At 40.9% G+C, this 21,073-nt stretch overlaps 2 protein-coding genes across 2 annotated transcripts; one reads left to right on the top strand and one right to left on the bottom strand.

Moving 5' to 3' along the window:
- Window positions 1-4,894: 4,894 nt before the first annotated feature.
- Window positions 4,895-7,185, bottom strand: LOC308318638 (sialic acid-binding Ig-like lectin 15; the record flags this gene model as incomplete). Its single annotated transcript, XM_080768263.1, has 5 exons — window positions 7,117-7,185; window positions 5,937-6,326; window positions 5,152-5,565; window positions 5,052-5,058; window positions 4,895-4,919 (listed from the first exon to the last, which is right to left on the bottom strand). Exons 1-5 carry the CDS (start codon window positions 7,169-7,171, stop codon window positions 4,895-4,897), a joined length of 891 nt encoding a protein of 296 aa, XP_080624389.1. The 5' UTR covers window positions 7,172-7,185.
- A 1,546-nt stretch (window positions 7,186-8,731) lies between these two features.
- Window positions 8,732-12,612, top strand: siglec15l (sialic acid binding Ig-like lectin 15, like; the record flags this gene model as incomplete). The annotated part of the gene is made up of 7 exons (XM_080768264.1): window positions 8,732-9,080; window positions 9,300-9,659; window positions 9,958-9,979; window positions 10,056-10,093; window positions 10,485-10,586; window positions 11,200-11,247; window positions 11,429-12,612. The coding sequence occupies 7 exons, from the start codon at window positions 8,732-8,734 to the stop codon at window positions 11,461-11,463; spliced, it is 954 nt and encodes a 317-aa protein (XP_080624390.1). The 3' UTR covers window positions 11,464-12,612.
- Window positions 12,613-21,073: the final 8,461 nt, after the last annotated feature.

Below are 21,073 nucleotides of genomic sequence, written 5' to 3' on the forward strand. Positions count from 1 at the left end.
TCCACCCTCACTCTAGAGGGCCACGTTGCGTATTACTGTCATAGCAAAAATAGTCGCATTGCAATTGCATTGTAATTTTGCTATAAATTGAAATCCTGAAAAGTAACATTTCTATTTAATTCCAAATGCTTTTCAGATGCCTTTAATTATAGTTATGTTAACTTTATTCATGAACTATACATTGGACAATGGACATAAAAAAAGACTACTCACTTTAATACTACTCACTAAGCTACTAACTTAGACTGCTATCATAGGGGGGCAAAATTGGTGAAAAATGTGGGTATATATCACTACCTGCCTGTACCAAAAAAACAGGGATGTGGGCAGGGAAATAAACCTACCTTCTATGATGTCATTAAGCATCATAAGTTACTGAAAGACCCACCCACCTCAGAATCACCCAGGTTTAGTGTTCTAGGCAGGGTTAAAGTAATTTTATATTTGATAATTTAAAATGTCACCAATCTATCATTATTGTTATTGCTGTGATAATACTTTGACATTTATTGCCTTTAATATTAATTTGAGATGACAAATCTGGTGTCAAACTAAATGCAGTCTTAGGCATGTAGCCTAGTACCATACACATTGAAATAAATCATGGACACACAGAGGTAAATCTAGTTTATGTACTATATTTAGACAGATATCTGGTATACTCATGACATTGATGTCGGAACCTTAACTGAACCAAAGTGCATTTTGGATACATCACCATAAACAGTTTAACATATATTATGTTTGTAAGCAATGAATGGTGAATATATACCCACAATTTAGGCAGTATAGATACAGTAAATTCCAGACTCAGTCTTAAGCAATAGTTGTCTCTTCCAGCCCATCGTACGCAAAGTGGCAAACTCTTGACTACCAAATTTCACAGCATTTGACTCCCAAATGTGTGTTCACCTGTTTTGAGTCTAATAACAGCTCACTGTTTCCTGGTATAGTACTGAAGACAGCTGGCTTGCTGACAGGTGAGACATTTTTGACAAGAAATAACCAGTTTTTAGTTTAGAAGAAAAGCTATATTTTGACTATCATAATCATTATAATGGATTCTAAAGCTGAACTGTGGACAGTCGATACTTTAAACGATATCAAGCCGTTTTACTTCCCTTAGCTTAGATAGCAATCACTGTTGCAATACACGTCTTTTTATTTTCTTGGTCTTAAGTCCTGATAATTTGTATTTGTTCAAAATATAAACTCACTTGTCAGTTATTTTTACATATACATATTTTAAGAAATATGTTAGCTACTCCTCTCCTACTCCTGTTTAGTTTACACATTTTGTTAGCCTTTATGGTAACACATGATAACATACATGACATGTTGAGGACTGTCATCCTCACTGGTAATCTGTTTATTTACTTACTTAGGCCTTTGTATTCCTTTCGGAACATAGGCCATTGATGAGTCGCTTCCACCCTCGTCTGACTTGCGCCTTCCTCTCCAGCCGTTTCCACGTCAGTCCCTTCTGTTTGACATCTAGCTCCGTGCTCCTTCTCCAGGTGTTTTTCTGTTTATTTACAAATTATATATTATTTCCTTCAACGTTACATCACAAAAAAGGGAAATACTGTAGAATGTACAACAATAAGGCTACTGAACTGTTGATCAAAAAGGATTACAGTAGCTGTTGATGTCATTGTAAACATCCCCAATGATTTTGCATCAAATTCTAGGTAATTTTCTATTTCGTCATAGATTGTCATACACAATCCTATCATTTGACTGAGATAATTAAAACAATATTATTAATAATTATGATTGAAAAAGTAACTTTTCATACTTTTACATTAAACTAATTCTAGGTACTGGCAACAAAGTGAAAGAGGTTGGCTGCCATGTACCGCCACGCCACCTTGGACATGGTTCTTTTCCTTGTCATATTAGCCTTTACTGAAGGTAAGTCACACCAAACTTAATTCAATACAATCAAACCTCACGTTTTACTATATTGTTGTAATAAGCTTTTCAATTTAAATCCATTAAATCACATAGTTATTGTTGATATTAATGACAAATGTTTTTTAAATGAGTTGGGCATTTCTTAAAATGCATTCAGTCCCCACTGTATATGAGGTAAGGACATAGGATTGATGCATGTTAACAAAAGTGTACTGTAGTTAGATGGTTTACTTTACAAAATATGTCTTATTGCTATCTCTCTTCTAGAATCCACAGCCACCTCCTCTCTAAACACCAGTGGCAAAAACTTCATCATTGCTTTTCCTGAGAACATCGCCACATATCATCCCGAAGGAGCCAATAACCAGATCATAATCACGGCTGTGCATGACAACACCAAGGTTGTCATGCTCAGCCGCCTTAACAAGCTTACCTTCAGTACAGAAAAGTCCTTGAGTGCTGGGGGCCCTGGGGGGACAACTGATTTGCAACTCAATCCAGAAATGGAGCTCAGTAGGCAGGAATTGACCGATCACACATTCAGTATTGAGAGCACTGAAACAATTGCCGTCCATGCAATCAGCAAAAAAGCTGGCAGTATTCAGAGTGCCCTTGTTGTGCCCACTGATAACTTGGGCACAGAGTACCACATTCCATCACTGCCCAAAGTAACCTCTGAACAAGGCTTTTGGAACACAAGTGATCCAGAGAGAGGACCGTTCAGAATTATCATCATCAATGCTGACAAAGATAACACGGTCACTCTGCATGGAGCAAAGACACCAACATTTTCGCTTCGCCCATATGAGTTGGCTCAGTTTGGGGTAAGTGAGTCCATGCAGAGCTTGTCGGCAGTGCTACCTGTGGCAGTCCTCTTCAGTCACCCATGTACTACCATAGACAATTGCACTTGTGGTATGCTTTACACCCCTCTGGCACCAACCAAGGCTGGGCACAAATTTCACTTCTTGGTGCCACCAGCGTTGGCAGAAAATGCTGAAAGTGAGTCATTACTACTTCTGAAGCCCAGTCCACAACCCTACAGTCCTCAAGTGTCGTCCCTGCAGAACTTGAGTCCTGTTGTCTTCTACCGACCTGGCATGCTCCTCAGCCTCATCTCCACACAAGACTATTCCTCTTGCTTTATACTTAACAAAATAAAAAAAATACAAAATAACTTTGCCCTTCTCATTCTCCCCAAACACAAAACAGTTGGGGTTCACTTGAACAGGCTTCCTGTGTTAAATGCTGGGTGGAAGGTGATGGACGGTACAGACTACTCCTGGGCACTCATTGATCTGACACAAAACACAAATGTCATCTGGCACAATTCCTCTAAAATAGGCGTCTATTTTATTGGAAAGAATGAAAGTCTTACTTTTGGGAATGCAGCCTCTAGCATCAGCAAATATCCAGGTATAATAAAGTTACTCAAGCATCGTAGTGAATTTATATATATATATATATATATATATATATATATATATATTACACATTAAACATTTTGTTGTGATTCTTTTCCTTCAACTCTCTTTTTCTATCTCGACTCTTAAACAGACTTTAGGGGCTGTGTTGTGACTCAGGAAGCTTTGGAAATCGGAGCTGAGAAGATGGGCTGGCCTGAATCAGTCCAATACTGCAGAAGCAAGGGCCTTGAGCTGATGAGCATAGTCACCTCTGAGTTACAGCAACACATCGTCCCAAAGCTGATGGAGGCCAAGAGAGATGAGCAAAAGGAGGCATGGATCGGTCTCCGTCGAAGCTCCTTGACAGGGGACTGGTACTGGGTCAATGGGGAAACAGTGGGGAACACTGGCTGGGCCGAGGGGGAGCCAGGCACCCCTCAAGATGGCCAATGTGCCATTATGAAGCTCAATTCCGCCACAGGCTTTAGCTGGAGTGATGAGGATTGCTGTAAGGCTGCCCATCCTATCTGCTACAGAAGCCCAAATGTATTTCCTTTGACTTGATGATTTCAGTAGTCTTGCAGACGAGCAGAGATCTCTGCTTACCAATGGTGGCATCTCAAATAGTCAAATCAATGTAGGTGATAGAATATACCAAGAACTACAGCGATGTTTATATCACCTTCCCTCATATATGAAGGGCCGCCCCAAGACTTTGGATTGGTTCTGAAATGTAGGTTTTGTTTTAAATGTTCCAAAATGTTCCACCCAGTTTAACAATGAAAGCTATTTCACTCTCACCAGTGTTGAGTGAACCTTATTGCCTTAGAATCTGTTATGATGATGATGAATGATGATTGATAATGCTGTAAGATGTTGGCTAACCCTATCTACTATTTGATTAATTCAAGTAATCAATTTATTTTGTAACATTACTGTTTCAACTTTATTTGCAAATTATGATGACTGAAAAGGATAGAGGAGATCCGCACACCGCTTTAAAAGCTCCCAAAATAATGTATTGACAACAGAGCAGACAAAAAGAAATACAACGTTTCGGCCTCATGGGCCTTTGTCAGGTGTTATGTCCTCTCTCCTTTCTCAGTATTCTTTTGGATCCTGCACCCGTTGCAATTTGTGGATGTGCGTGCACCTCTTGACACCATATGATGACTGACACTACTTTCAGAAAGAAATCAAAACAATTTAACAGAAACAGTAAGTTTGCACCTTCCTGTAATGTAAACCATATACCACATGTAGGCCTATCTGAATGGATCTTTACTTCTATTGATCAAATGGGTTTCTGATCATTTTTGTTTTAATCATCATTTAAACAAAATAAAAATGTGAAACAAACATCAGCCTTGATTTTTGTGATAACCATGATCAAAATACATGGTTCACAAATTCAATTATATACATATTCAAATACTGTAATAGATGGAGAGACATACAGTATATCAAAGAAGTAGTAACTCAGAATATCTGTGTGTTAACCAGAGAGAGGACAAATGAGGTGAGGATGCAAGAAGTATGTGGTGATGGTGAAGGGTTTTAAATACCTGGGGTCAACTGTCCAAAGTAATGGACAGCCTGGAAGAGAGGTGAAGAGAGTGAAGGCAGGGTGTAAAGTACATGGCTGGAGGAAAGTGACCAGCAAGAGTGAACAGGGAACATGGGAACATGTATAAGATGGAGGTACAGCTTGGAAGCAGTGGTACTCACGACAAGTCTGTAACACAAATACAATCAAATAGAATTTAAAGATTTAATTTGAATGAATAGTTTAATAATTTTAAAGCCTGACATGGTCATTTCCACCGACATGTGAATCCCAGTTGAGCTCGCCCTTTCACCATCCACACCCCCACACCCAGCAGAAGCAATAGCTTGGCCCCCAGAGAGACAGATATCAGGAACAGGAGAGGAGGAGATGTCTCCCCAGAGGTCGGCTCCTCCAGCTTGGGGGGAAGCACATACAGGGTGGCTTGCTCCTTGCCCAATGGGTTGGAGGCACTGCAGGTGTACTGCTGTCCAGGGAGAACATCTAACTGGCTGACGGTGCGGTGCTGTGCTACAACAGACCCCTGTGCCAGGGGGGAAATGGCAAGTCCTTCCAGCAACTCCTCTGGACCGAGCCACTGGACATCTGGTAGCGGGGAGCCTTGGACCAGACACAGGGCTCTGTAGCCTGACTCCTCGCTGCCCTCTACTGACAGGCCAAGGATCTTTGGGGGAGCTGAAAAACACAAACGCTGCATGAAAAATAAATCCAAGTGATGAAGACAATAACAAGACCAGTGCCTACAAACACATCTGGCCATTTAATTATTCCATCTAAAACATTTAGTTTACATACAAATTTTAAATATCTGTTAGTTCTGCGCATTGGGCTGACCCAATTAAGAAAAATATTTTGAGGGGCTATAAAAGTGTGTGTGTTCAGAATGGATTTAACGCAAGTAGAGGAAGCAGAAGCATAAACAATAGAGTACTTGTTCACGAATCACGACACATATTATAGGGAATAAACAAAAAAGCAGAAATGTGATGGTAACGGCAACAGGAGCCAGGTGGATAATCACTGAAAATGATACAAAGAAACTCTACCCTCCACTCTGAGCCTTGTGCCCATCTTATCTTCATAGCTGGCGTGGTCGTGGCCGGGCACCTCCACGCGGCAGTAGTAGCGGCCACTGTCCTGCAGGGCGACGCTGTTGATACGCAGCGAGAGGTCATGCTGACGCGGGTTCCCCTCCAGGCGGTACCGCTGATCTTGCTGGGGTCCCAATTCACAGGTTTGAGACACGATGTGGCTGGTGCAGTGAAAGAGAATGGTGGAACCTTGCCCATGACCCAGACGCCAGACCACTTGCAGTGAGGAGTGGTGGGTGTGCTGCGGGTGGCTGAATGAGCAGGGAAGCACCACCGGGTAGCCCTCAATGGCTCTCACCTCGGCCTGCACCTTCATGGACCAGCCATCGTCATTGTAGCTCTGCCCTTGGGGTGGATACAGCCTGATTTATACAACTGTGTAACATGCCGACAATAGCCGATCTACACAGCTCACAATACATCACATCTGCGAAAGAGTTGTAGATCTGCTATTTTCGATGTGCAACATCTTCATATGATGGAACATTACTTTGGCTTTAAATATAGGCCTAAAGATTGTTAATGCATAGGCCATACAGGGAAACTCGATGTAATTGACACAAACAAATAGAGGGTATGCGTGGGGTTATGCAGGATTGCCTACAGAGTGTCAAAAAACTACTTTCTGGCCTTTACAGCCCATACATCCAAACAGAAGATCTGATTGCAATACAAAATGTTAAACAACGTTAAACTCAATTTGCCACTCGATTTGCCACTCACTTTATGCATGCGCAATATTTAATTTAATATAAATTAAAATAATTAGGCTATATATATTTTTGCCAAAATTGGGACTTAATTTGGATAAGCCTGACATGCTTTTGGTCTGCAATACTGTCAATACAATATCCATTTAAAGTACAGTATACAAAGAATCACTAATAAATGTAAAGTGCAGGAGCCTATCATTTGACATAACCATATGAATTTACCCCTAAAGGATTTTTTTGCCCTCTGGTATGTACAATATATATTTGATTACATTACAGTATATTTACTTAATTACTTTACTTTCTCATGTAGCCTGTGTTTCAATAAAGTTCAGTATATTTCAGTGCATATTTATATACTCTTCAAAGTGTCCATAAAGTCTGTGTATAAACACACAATAGCCAATATAGCCTAAGCTCACCTTCTATTGAAGATAACAGCAGGCTCAGAACGCAGAAGATCAGTTGAACATCCATGATTGTGAGATTAGTACAGTACAACCGTTACAGAACATAGTGTGTGTTTGTCATTAGTATGACTCACCATCACCCCAGACAGTGTCATGTGCTTAATTCTTTCCAATCTATTTAGAACACAAATACCTGTATGTCATTTAAAGAAAATCTATAAAAAAAAGCTATATGAGATATTCAGTAGTCGTGTTGCATAATTGCATCCTCTTGTACTGTAAGTCAGGCCGCATAATTCTGAGAATTACATTTATATAAAAAATATATAATTTGGCTAAATGATTAGCCCGTTTGTTCATTATGAGCCGGCATGTACGTTCATGGCCAGACCAATCAACATGCCTAGATCTAGATCTAAATTGGGAAGCTGCAGACCTGGAGCACAGGCATATAACCCAATAACAGATGCAGTTTCACGACCAGGGAGTTTCACAACCCAAACCAAAATAATCATTCGTCTCCAAAGGGGCAGAGCTTAGTGCGATGTTGAAACCAGAAGACAAAACGTTCCCTACGTAATTTGAAACCAAGGCATGTGTGCTGAGAGAAGCAGGCCCATGCGAGGTCATGAACATCAAAATTCATGAATACAGCATCTAATTGACTGTGACACCATATTTGAATCACATATTGAGGGGCATCTAAACAATGCAGAGGCAAAAGCAATAGGGGATGCCACAAATGCTACAAAGGTCACTCTTTATGGCAGAAACATTATTTGTTTTCACCAAATCAAATGATCTTGTGACTCTGAGTCATGTCAAATGAGTGTCAAACAAGCTTTTGAGATATTCCATGCCGTTTGGCTTAAAATATGTCTGGGCCTAAAAACACATATACAGTATCATTCATGAACACAACATCCAATATACCCCAAAATATTGAGGGATCTTTTGGCGCATACTGTACCTAATGTCTCTGTTACTTCTGCGCATTGGGTTGCTCCGTATGTCATATATAATCGAAATACTACCCCAGCTTTCTCGCATCCTCACTGCAACCCACGACTTATATACAGAGTGTTGTTTTCTAGTTGGAGTTCTAAATATTCAAATTTATTTTCATATATATAGCCGTTTTCAGGGGGAGGAAAATACTTGTCCAGTACAGTACATTTATTGAACAGAGGTGGGTTTTTTTTAAGGATTTCAAACACACTAAGGGGACATTGTTTTTTTGTAAATCATTGGTTTATTCCAAGTCAGGGTGATCAATGACTCACCCACAAGCGGTCTTATTGCTACACCATTTCCTGTTTTGGATTAAGAGGAAATAGCCACATTTGAGGTTTCATGTTTTTCAACTGTTTTAGTGCACACAACAGTTTCTTATTGTTTCTTATATGACATGGTACAGAATTAGACCTTTTGGTTTCTACTCATATGCTGCTAAATTTAATAAAATGCACACCCAGTCCTGTTTTCTTATTCTCTCAATTATATTTATTAGAGGTAAGTTCATTATTATTATTATTATTATTAATAATATTATGGATGGAAAATATTGATGATGATGATGATGATGATATCCTCTATCCTCTCAGGAGCACATGCCACAGAGTGGACTATGGCAGTTACACCTGTGGTTTATGGCAGCAGAGGGTCTAAAGCAGTCCTGCCCTGTTCCTTCACTCACCCCAAACAAGAAGAATACTCTGGGGTGATCACAGTTAAATGGTTTAAGTACAGCGATCTGTTCTTTAATTGTACAGTGCAAAATAACACGCAGGGAGGAGTTACAGACTGTGTATCTGGGACCAACCTGCATTCTTCACTGGATGTGGACCCTAGACAAGGACAGCTCTCCTTACGGATCAACCAGCTGGAGCTGACGGACAATGGAACATACATCTGCCGTGTAGAGCTTGAACAGAGGAAAGACAGTTTTCAAAAGAAAACACAGATCTATGTCAAAGGTGAGTTTTGTAGCAGATAGTATTCATTTCTATCAGTAACCTGCAAAGTGTGCACAAATATCCACTCCACCAATTCATTTTAAGCCATAAAGTGAAGATAAAAAATTATGATGTTGAAGAATGACCATGTAATATCAGAAGGGGATAGTAATTTGTAATTTTGAGCATGTCATCTCAAAATCAGTCTCAAGCTTTTGCCCATTACTCCCCCTCCCCCAGCAAACGTTCAAATCCTGAGTCTCTCCCAGGTAGAAACAATCTCCAGTCCAGATGGCACCACAGAGCACCACCTTAAGTGTTATGCTGAGGGAAATCCTCTGCCAAACATCACGTGGCTCTCCGACTCCAAGGGGCCAGTACTGAATGTCCAGCCTGAACAACATGGACCCTATAGGCTGAGTAGCTCCGTCCCCTACCTGGTGGGCGAAGTGTACACCTGCAGGGCAGAGAACCAGCTTGGGAGTGTGGAGAGACAGTTCCCTAGCAGTAGCATACTGAGAGTAAGCCTCGTTGTGTGTGTGAGTTTTCTATTACTGCTGCTGCTCTTCGGCTTGGTGATTTTCTACCTGAGAAAAAGAGGTAGGCGGCTACAGTATTCTGTTTTGCATCCATGGCATGATAATGTAAACATTGGGGTACTGACATTAATGAAATGATGCACACTCATTGTTAACATTGAGGATTTTCCTATGTACCCTTCAGGGAACTATAAACCTAAACATTAAAGATGAATGTCACTGTCAGTAACAATAAGGTCACAATAAAAACACTGAGGGAGAAAATGAACAGGGGAAAGTTGTCACCTGTCTCAATATCAGATACGATCTGTATGCTATGGTGCAGGTGACATCAAACTCTCTACTTTTTGTCTCCTAAGGTTATAAACCGTCCAATAGCAGGTGAGATTTCAGAATGTTAGTCAATTGTCAGTTTCCAACACTTTTCAAACACTTAATAGTTTTGTTCTTTCCTCAGCTCTCAAAAGCGACCTGAGTCCAACACTGAACATACAGGTTTGTTGATGTTTATGTTGTCTTACAAAGAAACAGGCCATATTCATTTTATATAAAGAGCTTAAAAGAGTGATTAAAGAGGAACATACATTTTACTAAATGTGAAAATAGTTTACTTCTCCTGAGTGTGGTTGAAAACACCCTAGAATTAAGGCTGTTACTTTGGACTTGTTTTAATGCCATGTATGCTTTTATTACATTTTATACTTCATATTTGAACAGCCCAATATAATATTTTTCCTATTTATGATAATGCAGAAGTGGGTGAGTCACTGAACCTATGATTCAAGGATATTATTTTGTGACAAACCTTTTTTTTTAAATATATATATATATATGGAAAAACTGTAATTATAACTTTCCAACTGTATCAAACACATAATCATGCCAGTGAACAGCCACCAGTTGAACAGCTCTGGCATTCAAAGAGATGACGACGCTACAGAGCTTCAGTTGGTTTATTCAACCATCAACCTGCCCTCCTCTCCTCCATGTAAGTCATTTTACTATAGGCTAGGAAAAACTATAGTGTTATTGTTAACCCTGATTGTGATAATTTAAACATGAAACACTCGAAAGGCACACTGAAATGTCTGCAACTAATTTATGCTCTCTTCTTTGTGAAGTGACTAAACAACAAATTTACAACTGTATAGCAAAATAAAAAGCTAGCTCAGGGTGAGAGGACAACGTTGGCTCTCTGCTCCTGATACAATTTGTTCTAACGTGACCCATAAAACAATTGAATTGATACAATGTCAAGTGAAAGTTGTCCAATCCACAAAGAGATCTTTATATGTATCTGTCCGTCAGCCTGTGTCCCTTTTATGCTCATATCTATGGCTCATATACATTGATTCCTATATAGCCTATATGGGTATATCAGTACCCGTCAGTCATGGATAACCGTTGTACCCATCTGTCTCCCTTTTATGCCCATGTATGGAGATCGTTGTATCCGTCTCTCCTTGTCCCTTTATGCCCATACATGGGCATGCCCATATGCATGCAGTTTGAAGTCGGCCTGTCCCATATATGCGCATAGTGGTCACTTACACTGGTCGGATTGGATTATTGTAAGATTATAAAACCTGTATTTTTTTTAGGTCTCCAGGCAGGGTTTCCATTCTCAACAAAAGGCGATGATGAGTCATGTGAGTCAATATGGTTTGATCCTGCAACCATCCCATATCATATAAAAGTTCAGTGTAATATATCACTGCAACAGTCTTTTTTTGCACAGGACAACAGGGTACTGTGTGGTTTTAAATCATGAAATGAGAAGTAGAATATAATTTGGGATTATTAATGACTTTCACTCTTTTGTCATTTCAGGTGTCATCTATTCCCTTCTGAACATCCCACAATAACCCAGTATTAAGTATTTTTTTTATTATTCTGAAACTTTAACAGACTTTTTCTTTAATGACTCAAACTTGTAGGATGCCCTATGTTTGTTCATAAGACCTGTTACCCGATTAGATAATTGACTTTTGATTGATTGGTTATTTTATTAGACAATAACAAATGCAAAACAGTACATGGTACAGTCAAAGCACATTTATCCAAAAGGATAGCACCGAAAAAAGACCTTGCGGTCTTGTTTCCATTCAGGTCCCAATGCATTCATTCACAACACGATACCTCAAAAAACATGAAAATTATTTACAGGTGCAAGTACCAAAAAATCTAAATACCAAATAAATCACTCGGAGGGGGGTAGGGACTATAGGGAGGTTGGGCAGTCATCTTCTCTCCTTTTGAAACGCTGACATTGATAGGTGATTTTTCAGACCGGTTTTAAAGGAAGCCAGTGATGTGTTTGTTTTGAGGGAAGGGGGCAGGGCATTCCACACCTGAGTGGCAGTGCTGTGGAAAGTGAATTTACCTTCTATGTGGGTGGCACTGGTGAGAGTTGCTCACCTTGACTGCATATTGATTGCTTCATAGTCTGATCCCTCTCTTTTTTATAAACCTATCCACATTCATATATTTTACTGAATTTTATTTTTCCTCTGCGGAATAAATACAATTCTTGATTTGGAGATTGATTATAGAACAAGACAAGAGGAATGTCTATCATTACACATTAGGGTGAGTCTATATATAAAATGCTTACATAGGTAGCCTACTTTATGTAATACAATGCAATTAAATGATGATGTAATCATGTCTTGTATCTCTAAAGTGAATCAATTTGTCATACCAATGCAGTGGTAGAGGATAGCAGCCCCTTGTGGTGGGTTGGGTTAGTTCACCTGCCAATCTGTGGAGTCAGGAAGGACACTGTCCGCTTTTTACCTCCCTTCTGATGATGATTTCCTGTTTTGGCTATATAGAAGTGTATATTTGTATGTCTCTGAATGTTATGATGAATTGAACATGGTGGACCCTCTTGTAAACAAGCAGAGTGCTTTATTGGTCATCCAATCACAGTTGACATTTTTTGTATTGAGTTGTGCTTGAAATGTACTGTAATTCTGCAAACTGTTAATAAATAATTCAATGTTTTATTTGAAGATGCCATGGGCTTGAGTGAGATGGTCCACTGGCAGTTACAGCTGGCCATGGCCATATGTTGCTCGCACTAGAGAAAAGGCCTAGGGATAACCAAAAGATCAATGTTTGAAGTGGTGTACGGACCATAGACTGTAAGGTACGGACTGATCAACCGGCCAGCCAACATAGCCACGTTTGGAGCCCTGCTGTTTTGGCACGGCAACAAAAGAGCAGGTACAAGCAATACAAAACAATGAATGGAACATCAAATGCAAAACAACTGAAAGAAATTGTTATCATGAAAAAGAAAACATGACAAAGAGTATTTATTCCAAATGTTATTTTTCATCATCACGCTTGGCTCTTAATTTGGTGACATTAACCAGAATATTGAATTTAAGTTGTTATATTTGTTATAACAAACACATCACTGATCTCACTCTCAGACCGTTTCTCTTCCTCCTTTTTAGTCCCACCCCCTCTTATGACCTTTTACAGTTGAGTGCGTGTAAATAGGTATGCTCTTCCTTTTACAGTCGAGTTGACTGACACCTGGCTCCTCTATGGAATTGTGTGCATGAGCTTGGTATAAGTGTAAGGCGTATATAACACGTATTCACTTGTATGACTGAGAAAAACAAACTTTATTGAACAAATGGCAACTTTACAGAAATTTATATTATTATATCATAGATATAAAACAGATTAAATGATCCACACACACACACACACACACACACACACACACACACAAAATTAGCTGATAATAATATTAACAGAAACACATAAGGAGCTAGAACCCTGAATGGCCATAACAGGTCTATAACTCTGAGAGTGTTCAAATTGATGGCTCCATTTCTCTCAGAGTTAAGGGGGACCTTGCAAATAACATGTTTGAGAACCACTTGCACTAGTGGACTCCTAATGTGTCATAGAGTCCTAGTAAATCAGTGACACACATATTCTGAAGAATACCTGGAGACTTCAAATTCAGTCATTGGGCATTATGATCAAAATAAGAACATTATAATGGTGTGTAAAACAGGACACATTGCTGTGGGGCGAGTGTGTAATTTACCTGACATATCACCATTGGACTGAGGACCAATGTCATCCGATGGCGCCTAAAGGCAAGACAACAATGGCATTTTAAACATCACACAGCGCTCTTATCATCATGCATCATCATACATTACATTCCGCCAATCAAATTCCGTGCTACAAACACATTCTGTGCTCATACACACAAAGCTGCGCATAGGAGAGGCTAGCGCCACTCAAAAACAGGGTATACCGGCCTAACGCAAGGGTTCTCCAACCTTGACCCCCCACCCTGACAAGCACTTGGAACTGTAGGCATTACATTTTGTTTGACTCGGTTCCACAGATACATAAGAAAATACATTTGGGCCAATTTGGTATTAAAATGTCTTAGAAGTCATTAAATTGTAACTTTAGAAATGTTCAGATACCCTGTGTGTCTACACTTATACTGTAGGTTGGTTTGTTTACTGTTCGCACATCAAGTTAATTATCTAGGCAAACACCAGTGGTCGAAAAAGTACTCAATTGTTTTAATTTAGTAAAAGTATCAATACTGCAATGTAACTCCATTACAAGTAAACGTCCTGAAAAATCTACTTGATCAAAAGTACAAATGTATCTGCATCAAAATGTACTTAAATACTAAAAGTAAAAGTCATTGTGCAGAATCTCTCATTTCAAGTATGAGCACTGAGAACGGTGCAAAATAAAGTATCGTTTGCGGGTGTCCTTTTAGAGGAGAAGTTGAGAACGGCGTTTCCGGGGGGTGAAAACACAACAAAGTGGAAATCTTTGAAAATGCCGTTTCTTCACGTCTCCATGTAAACAGGCAAAACAGGCATCATGGCTCACGTCGGCTTACAACGATATGTTACATTGATGCAGAGCCATATGTGATATAATATTTGGAGTTCCTACAATGAGCAAGCGCTCCCTCCTCGCCTACAAAGCGCCGCTCATCAGCGATGGTGAATGTAAAACCATGATGTAAAAAAATGCCTTGTGATAAGCGGCAGCAGCGTTTATGCAGCCTAATGTGTATAAAATATAACCATCCCGTGGCGCACTCTGTCTGCATGCCTCTGGGCTGCCTGTGTGTCACTTGATGCAGTAGAAAGCAGGCAGAGACGGCCACAACTCCATTGTTGTCTGGAAGCGTCATTCAAAACCCTGTGAAGGGTGAAGAGGGGAGCTACCTGGTTCTTCTTCTTGTAAGTGGGTGACTGGTTTATCTGGCAGCCCGTTACCACCACCTAGCAACATTATGGGATCCAAACGTAGGTTGTCGGTCTAATGACTGTCTGCGTAAAACACGTGTCGGAACCAAGTACCGTACCCGACATTATAGCGTTTTCCTAATGTGTGCGTTCTCGAGTAAAGGGTCAATAAAAAAATGAGAATGCAAAAAAAACGTTTTCTCTGGCGACCGTTCTCGTGTAAAGGTGGCTTCAGTCCAAAAGGGATAGCCACACACACACACACACACACACACACACACCTTTTCCGACTGCCGCTCTGCGTATGAAGGAATGACGGCGACTCTGTCCCACAGTGGCATCACCTCCACAGGCAGGACTGCAGCACACAATGTGAAGAGTATCAATATCATCAAAGTCCAGTGTTTGTTTTATGTCAAAGTACAAAAGTATATCATTGCCATCGGAATATACTTAAAGTACCAAAAGTAAAACTTTATGCAGAACGTCCCGTTTCATTTTTTAAATGTACGAACGTCCATTGGAAATAGCAGATCGGCTATTTTCAAATAGCCAAAGTGTTTTTTGTAAAAATAATCAAAATCTACAAAGTAGTAACTTAAGTTTGCAAATAATTGTAGTGGAGAAAAATCCAATATTTGCCTCTGAGATGTATTTGCCTCGGAGATGTAACAATTTTAAAATATTCCAGTAAAGTAAAAAATACCTCGAAGCATGTACTTGGTTACTTTCCTCCACTGTACAGTAAACCATGTGATTGAATTGTCAGTCAGTCAGTCAGTCAGCTTTAATTTCCTCAACTTTGTATGAACACCTATTTTCAATTATTGTATATTACCCCTTGGGCTGATATGGCTCCTCAGCTGAGAATGATGACCAATCAAATGCAAGTGTATGTATGGTAGCTGACCAATCTGCCCCAGCTAACTGAAAGTGGGCAGGCAATGGCATGCGTGTGTGTGCGTGCGTGCGTGCGTGCTGCTTACTGTTGCAAGGCCTTGTGAGCAGGTGTGCAGGGTCAGCCCGGACGTCTCCAGCCATTGGAGGATCAACGGTTTGAAAGAACACGTTGCCGAGCTGCTCCACCAACTGCTGTTGAGGGACCGTCGTCACACTGTCAACCTGCAGGCGGGGCTTCCTCTTCCTCTTTACACCCCTCTGTGGAGGAGGAGTTGGTACATCCTGGAGAGGAGAGGAGAAAAACTGTTACTTTAGACCCCTCTGTGGAGGAGGAGTTGGTACATCCTGGAGAGGAGAGGAGAGGAGAAAAACTGTTACTTTACACCCCTCTGTGGAGGAGGAGTTGGTACATCCTGGAGAGGAGAGGAGAAAAACTGTTACTTTACACCCCTCTGTGGAGGAGGAGTTGGTACATCCTGGAGAGGAGAGGAGAAAAACTGTTACTTTACACCCCTCTGTGGAGGAGGAGTTGGTACATCCTGGAGAGGAGAAAAACTGTTACTTTACACCCCTCTGTGGAGGAGGAGTTGGTACATCCTGGAGAGGAGAGGAGAAAAACTGTTACTTTAGACCCCTCTGTGGAGGAGGAGTTGGTACATCCTGGAGAGGAGAGGAGAAAAACTGTTACTTTACACCCCTCTGTGGAGGAGGAGTTGGTACATCCTGGAGAGGAGAAAAACTGTTACTTTTCAGGATTCAAAATAGCAAAAGTAGCAGATCTTCGCGCCACGCTTCGAGCTTGCGGATCTGCTATACTCTGTTGCTGTGGTATGATCAGGTAGTGGCGTTAATTTACGAAAAAGAGAAGAAAAGAAAAAAACAAGTTAAGATTAGGAGACAAGTGATTTCTGCCCGACGACAATAATCTGATGAACACAAACCTCATCGTCGGCGCCCTCCACAACTCTCCTGAATGTCAACCACAGCGGCCGGGGCAGCGGCTGTCCTCGGCGACCTTGTAATGTCATCCCCTCCTGTTGCTCCCACTGTCCCAGACTCCTGTTCTGGCATCGGAGGCTCTGTGCTTGCCCTGTCCCCTTTTGATGAACACACATTGATTGATTGATTTGTTTTTCGTAAATGAATGCCCCGACTTCATCATACAAGAGTGTTGCATAAAAGTAGTGAAAATGATGCAGATCTAGATCAGCTATTTGAAAACAATTTTAAAATAACAATATGAAAACCGAGCGGTTTTGGACATAGGTTTCCACCCGACAGCAACCATAATGCATAAACACATGAAAATATTCAACAATTAATTACTAATACATTTAGTAATACATTCATGCCATTTCCAATGTACTAGACAACGTCGTAAAATAACAACACAGTATCGTCTCGGGTGGAAACCTCAGATTTCCAAAAAGGTTACTTTTCATGATTCAAATTCTAAAGCTTCAAATTGAAATAGAACCTCAACCTACAACTCAACTAAGCATGGATATGTAGGCCCAGCTGCTATTCAGCCAGCTTTTTATGGAGAAGACTTTTAACCCCAAAATTGATGGCAGATGCACAAGCTCACAATGTAATTGTGATATGTAAGAGGGGTGTGGCACTCGTCACTCACCTGCAGTGACAGAGCCAATGTCCAATAGGAAATCAGGATCAGCCTCACCAAAGTCCGCCCCTTCATACTGTCAATGGAAAAATATGGGAAGTAAAGAGAGAGACAGACAGAATTTGTGTGTGATGTGGCGTGCGTGCATGCATGCGCGCGCGTGTGTACCTCTGTTGGTGGTATAATGGCACTGGTTGTCTCTTCCATCGTGATGTTCTCTGGGACTGGAAGGGCTGTAATATACACACGCACACACCACACACACACACACACACACACACACACCACACAGTACAGATACAGATAGCTGATTGTCTGGAGTTTTACAAATATAATAATATGTAACAGCTGGTGTGCATGTGTATGACTCAGTCACTCACCTGCAGTGTTAAAGCCAAAGGGGTCACCCCAGATATCATCAGGATGAGCCTCACCAAAGTCCGCCCCTTCAAACAACAAAAAGAGAGAGAGACAGACAGACAGACAGAATTTGTGTGTGATGCGTGCGTGCGTGAATGCGTGTGTGTACCTCTGTTGGTGGTTTAAAGGCACTGGTCGTATCTTTCATCGTGATGTTGTCTCGAAGGGCTGTAATACCTGAGAATACACGCACGCACACACACACAGATAGTACAGATACAGATAGCTGATTGTCTGGAGTTTTACAAATATAATAATATGTAACAGCTGGTGTGCATGTGTGTGCATGTGTATGACTCAGTGTGTGCACATGTGCATGTGTGCGTGCATGTGTGTGCATGCTTGCGAGCGTGTACTTACTGTCCTGTGATCCAGGGATCGATATTGGTGGAGACCAAGCTGAATGGAACCGTCCTCCCAGCAGACAGACAGACAGACAGACGGCATGAAAAGGTTGAGACCCAAAAAAGAAACACGTCCCCTTATATGTATTTGTACGTAATTGTATGTTTGGTTTGTATGGAAGAAATGTCCTTGGGCCAGATTCAGGAAGCAATTTACACTCATATTTTGAGCATACGGAGTACGGACATTTACGACCATTCCTACGTTACGTACATTTGTATATGCCCAACATTTGTTAACACACACACACACACAAATAGAATGTCGGCCGGGGAGGCGGGACTCTCACCAGGAGGTAGTCGATGAGCTGATCACTGAAATCGTTAAAATCGCCATTATCCTTTTTGATCGTCAATGTCAGCAGTGGTTCCCCCAGCAGACTTTTTAGCTCGAAACAAAGACCAAAAGAGGTATGCCCATAACCACATAGGTCCAGACCCACTTGTTGTAGTAGAGAGACACACAGATAAGACTCTAGTGACATTTTATCTTACAAATGTATGATTAGGCCTAGGCAGGGCCAGATTAACCCCCATGAATGCCCCTGTGCAGATCATTTTTAATGCCCCCCCGCCCCCCATAGCGCGGACACGACCAACCCCGAACACAATAAGGTATAGGCAAATAGTACAACTTCACTGCAGTAATTTATTGCAATGGTTGCCAGTTGTATTCCATGGAATACAACTGGCAACCATTGCAATAAATTACATTGGTTTTCTTTTTTTGACCAGTAAAATGCATTTCAGAAATGTGACTCTCACACCAGAGCGAAACGAGGGCACGGATTTTTTTCTTTTCTTTTTTTTTTCTGGGCCATTTCTGGGCATTTTCAGGGCACCAAAACCATCTGGGCACTAGGGATATGTGGGCACCAGGACAACTGGGCACTAGGGACATGTTGGCACCAGGACATGTGGGCACCAGGACAACTGGGCAGTTGTCCATGTGCACACATGTCCCTATGCCCAGGTTTCCAGTTTGGGAAACACTGACTGTTCTACCTGCAAAAGTTTTTCAGATGCAGATCTCACCAAGTCAAGGGTCTAATGTCAACTAAATTAGAGGTCCCCAATATGAAAAAGGTAAGATAATCACTGCAATTATTACTAATTACAGAATGAATAACAGTGTAGAAGAATAACTTTGTTTTGATGGTTTGACAGTTTTACTGTTAGCTGCAATACTAGCCCTGAAACATGACTGCCATGATGATTAATACGAGAGTCATGAACCATGGCTACTGAAATACAGACTTAGAACTTAAGCACACTGTCACACACGCGCGCGCGACCGACACAAACAAACACACAAACTTGCGCGTCACCACGTGTACACACACACACACAGGCTGCTAGGCTATATGCACCTAAGATTTCCATTTTGGAGAAATGGCTATCACTTGTAGTTTGTATTGGATGTAACCTGTGAAAGACAAACCGAAGGCTTTGCAATCATGAACACAGTTAAGAACTTCTTACCAGGTTCTTGGAACATTGACTTTCAGGTATTCACGTTTGCTGACTTTTTTACCATTTGTAGCCACCAACCTGAGAGGAGAGAGAAGAGGAGAAGAAAGGGGAGGGGAGGAGAAGAGGAGAGGGAAAGATGGGAGCATTGGGAGGCGAATGGAGGGGAAGGAGGGAGGGGAGAAGAAGAAGATGAGGAGCTGTTGTACAATCTTAAATTATACCGGTATATTAATTTTACATAGCCACCTTCATGCCAGTGTTACAGCCTGAATCAACTTCAACAATCACCTCCTCCTTTTGAGCAGGCTACCCAGGCTAGGGTGAACCGTGAACGTGTGTGTGCTGTGTAAGCGGTGCAGAACAGAGAGTGCTATACTTCTCCAGCACAGCAGTGCAGAACCGAGAGAATGACATGTGCTTAGGCCCACTGTGTCGCCTGCCGAAAATTGCAGATCTAGGCCTACAATATAGTTATACTATACTGTACTGTACATTGACAATACATCTCATCTCATCTCAATGCTACATCCACCAACCGTCATTATCGTCATTTTAACAAGGAATATTAAAAGTTACAGGATTTTACATATATGCCACAAGTGTGTGTGTGGGGGGGGGGGGGGGGGGGGGGGGGGGGGGGGGGGGGGGAGCCCTGAATCGACTGTAGAACAAGAACTACAAGAAGACATTTTAAAAAATATGTAGGCGTAGGCCTATAGCCTGTTACTGTTAGACTATTACATTTTTTGATAAGAGCATCAGATAAATGTAAAATCATAGCCTACTAATGCATAAGGTCCGATTGAGCTATACTTTAATCAAAAACAGTAGCCTAGGCCTAGCCTAGGCTCTAGCTTAGTTTAGTTTAGTTTATTTCGCACAATAAAAACAGTACAAAAAGGTAACAATCAATAAAAGAAGTGTGTGCAGGTCACAGCACCACATCACATAGATTGTGTGCTTGTAGCCGCAGATTTTTTTTTTTGTACTTTTGTAAAATATGACCAGACAATTGACCAAAAAAAAATAGACTGAGAGTTAATGTTGTTCGAAGTACAGTCTGTGTGTGACATACAAAAGCAGCTATACATACTGTTTATTTAAAAGTTCGTTGTTCATGTGACATTGCTGACCACCCAAAATGTTCAAATTAGAGACCATTGACATTGACTTGTGACTTTTATTTCTCCATATTTCCAGAAACCATGGTTCTGACATGAAAAAGACAGAAAAAAGGGAGCATCTCAGTATTTGGCATTTAGCAGTGTAGATCAGACAAATGCAATAATCAATTAACTCAAAAGCATCAAAGCATACATCAAAGCAATTAACTCAGAGCATAGTATAGAAAACAAATAATACAGTAAACAGGAGCTTACATTTGTCATTGACGCATGGC

The sequence above is a fragment of the Protomyctophum bolini genome (genome assembly GCF_963924005.1).
Source record: "Protomyctophum bolini genome assembly, chromosome: 7".
In the NCBI taxonomy this organism is placed as follows: Eukaryota; Metazoa; Chordata; class Actinopteri; order Myctophiformes; family Myctophidae; genus Protomyctophum; species Protomyctophum bolini.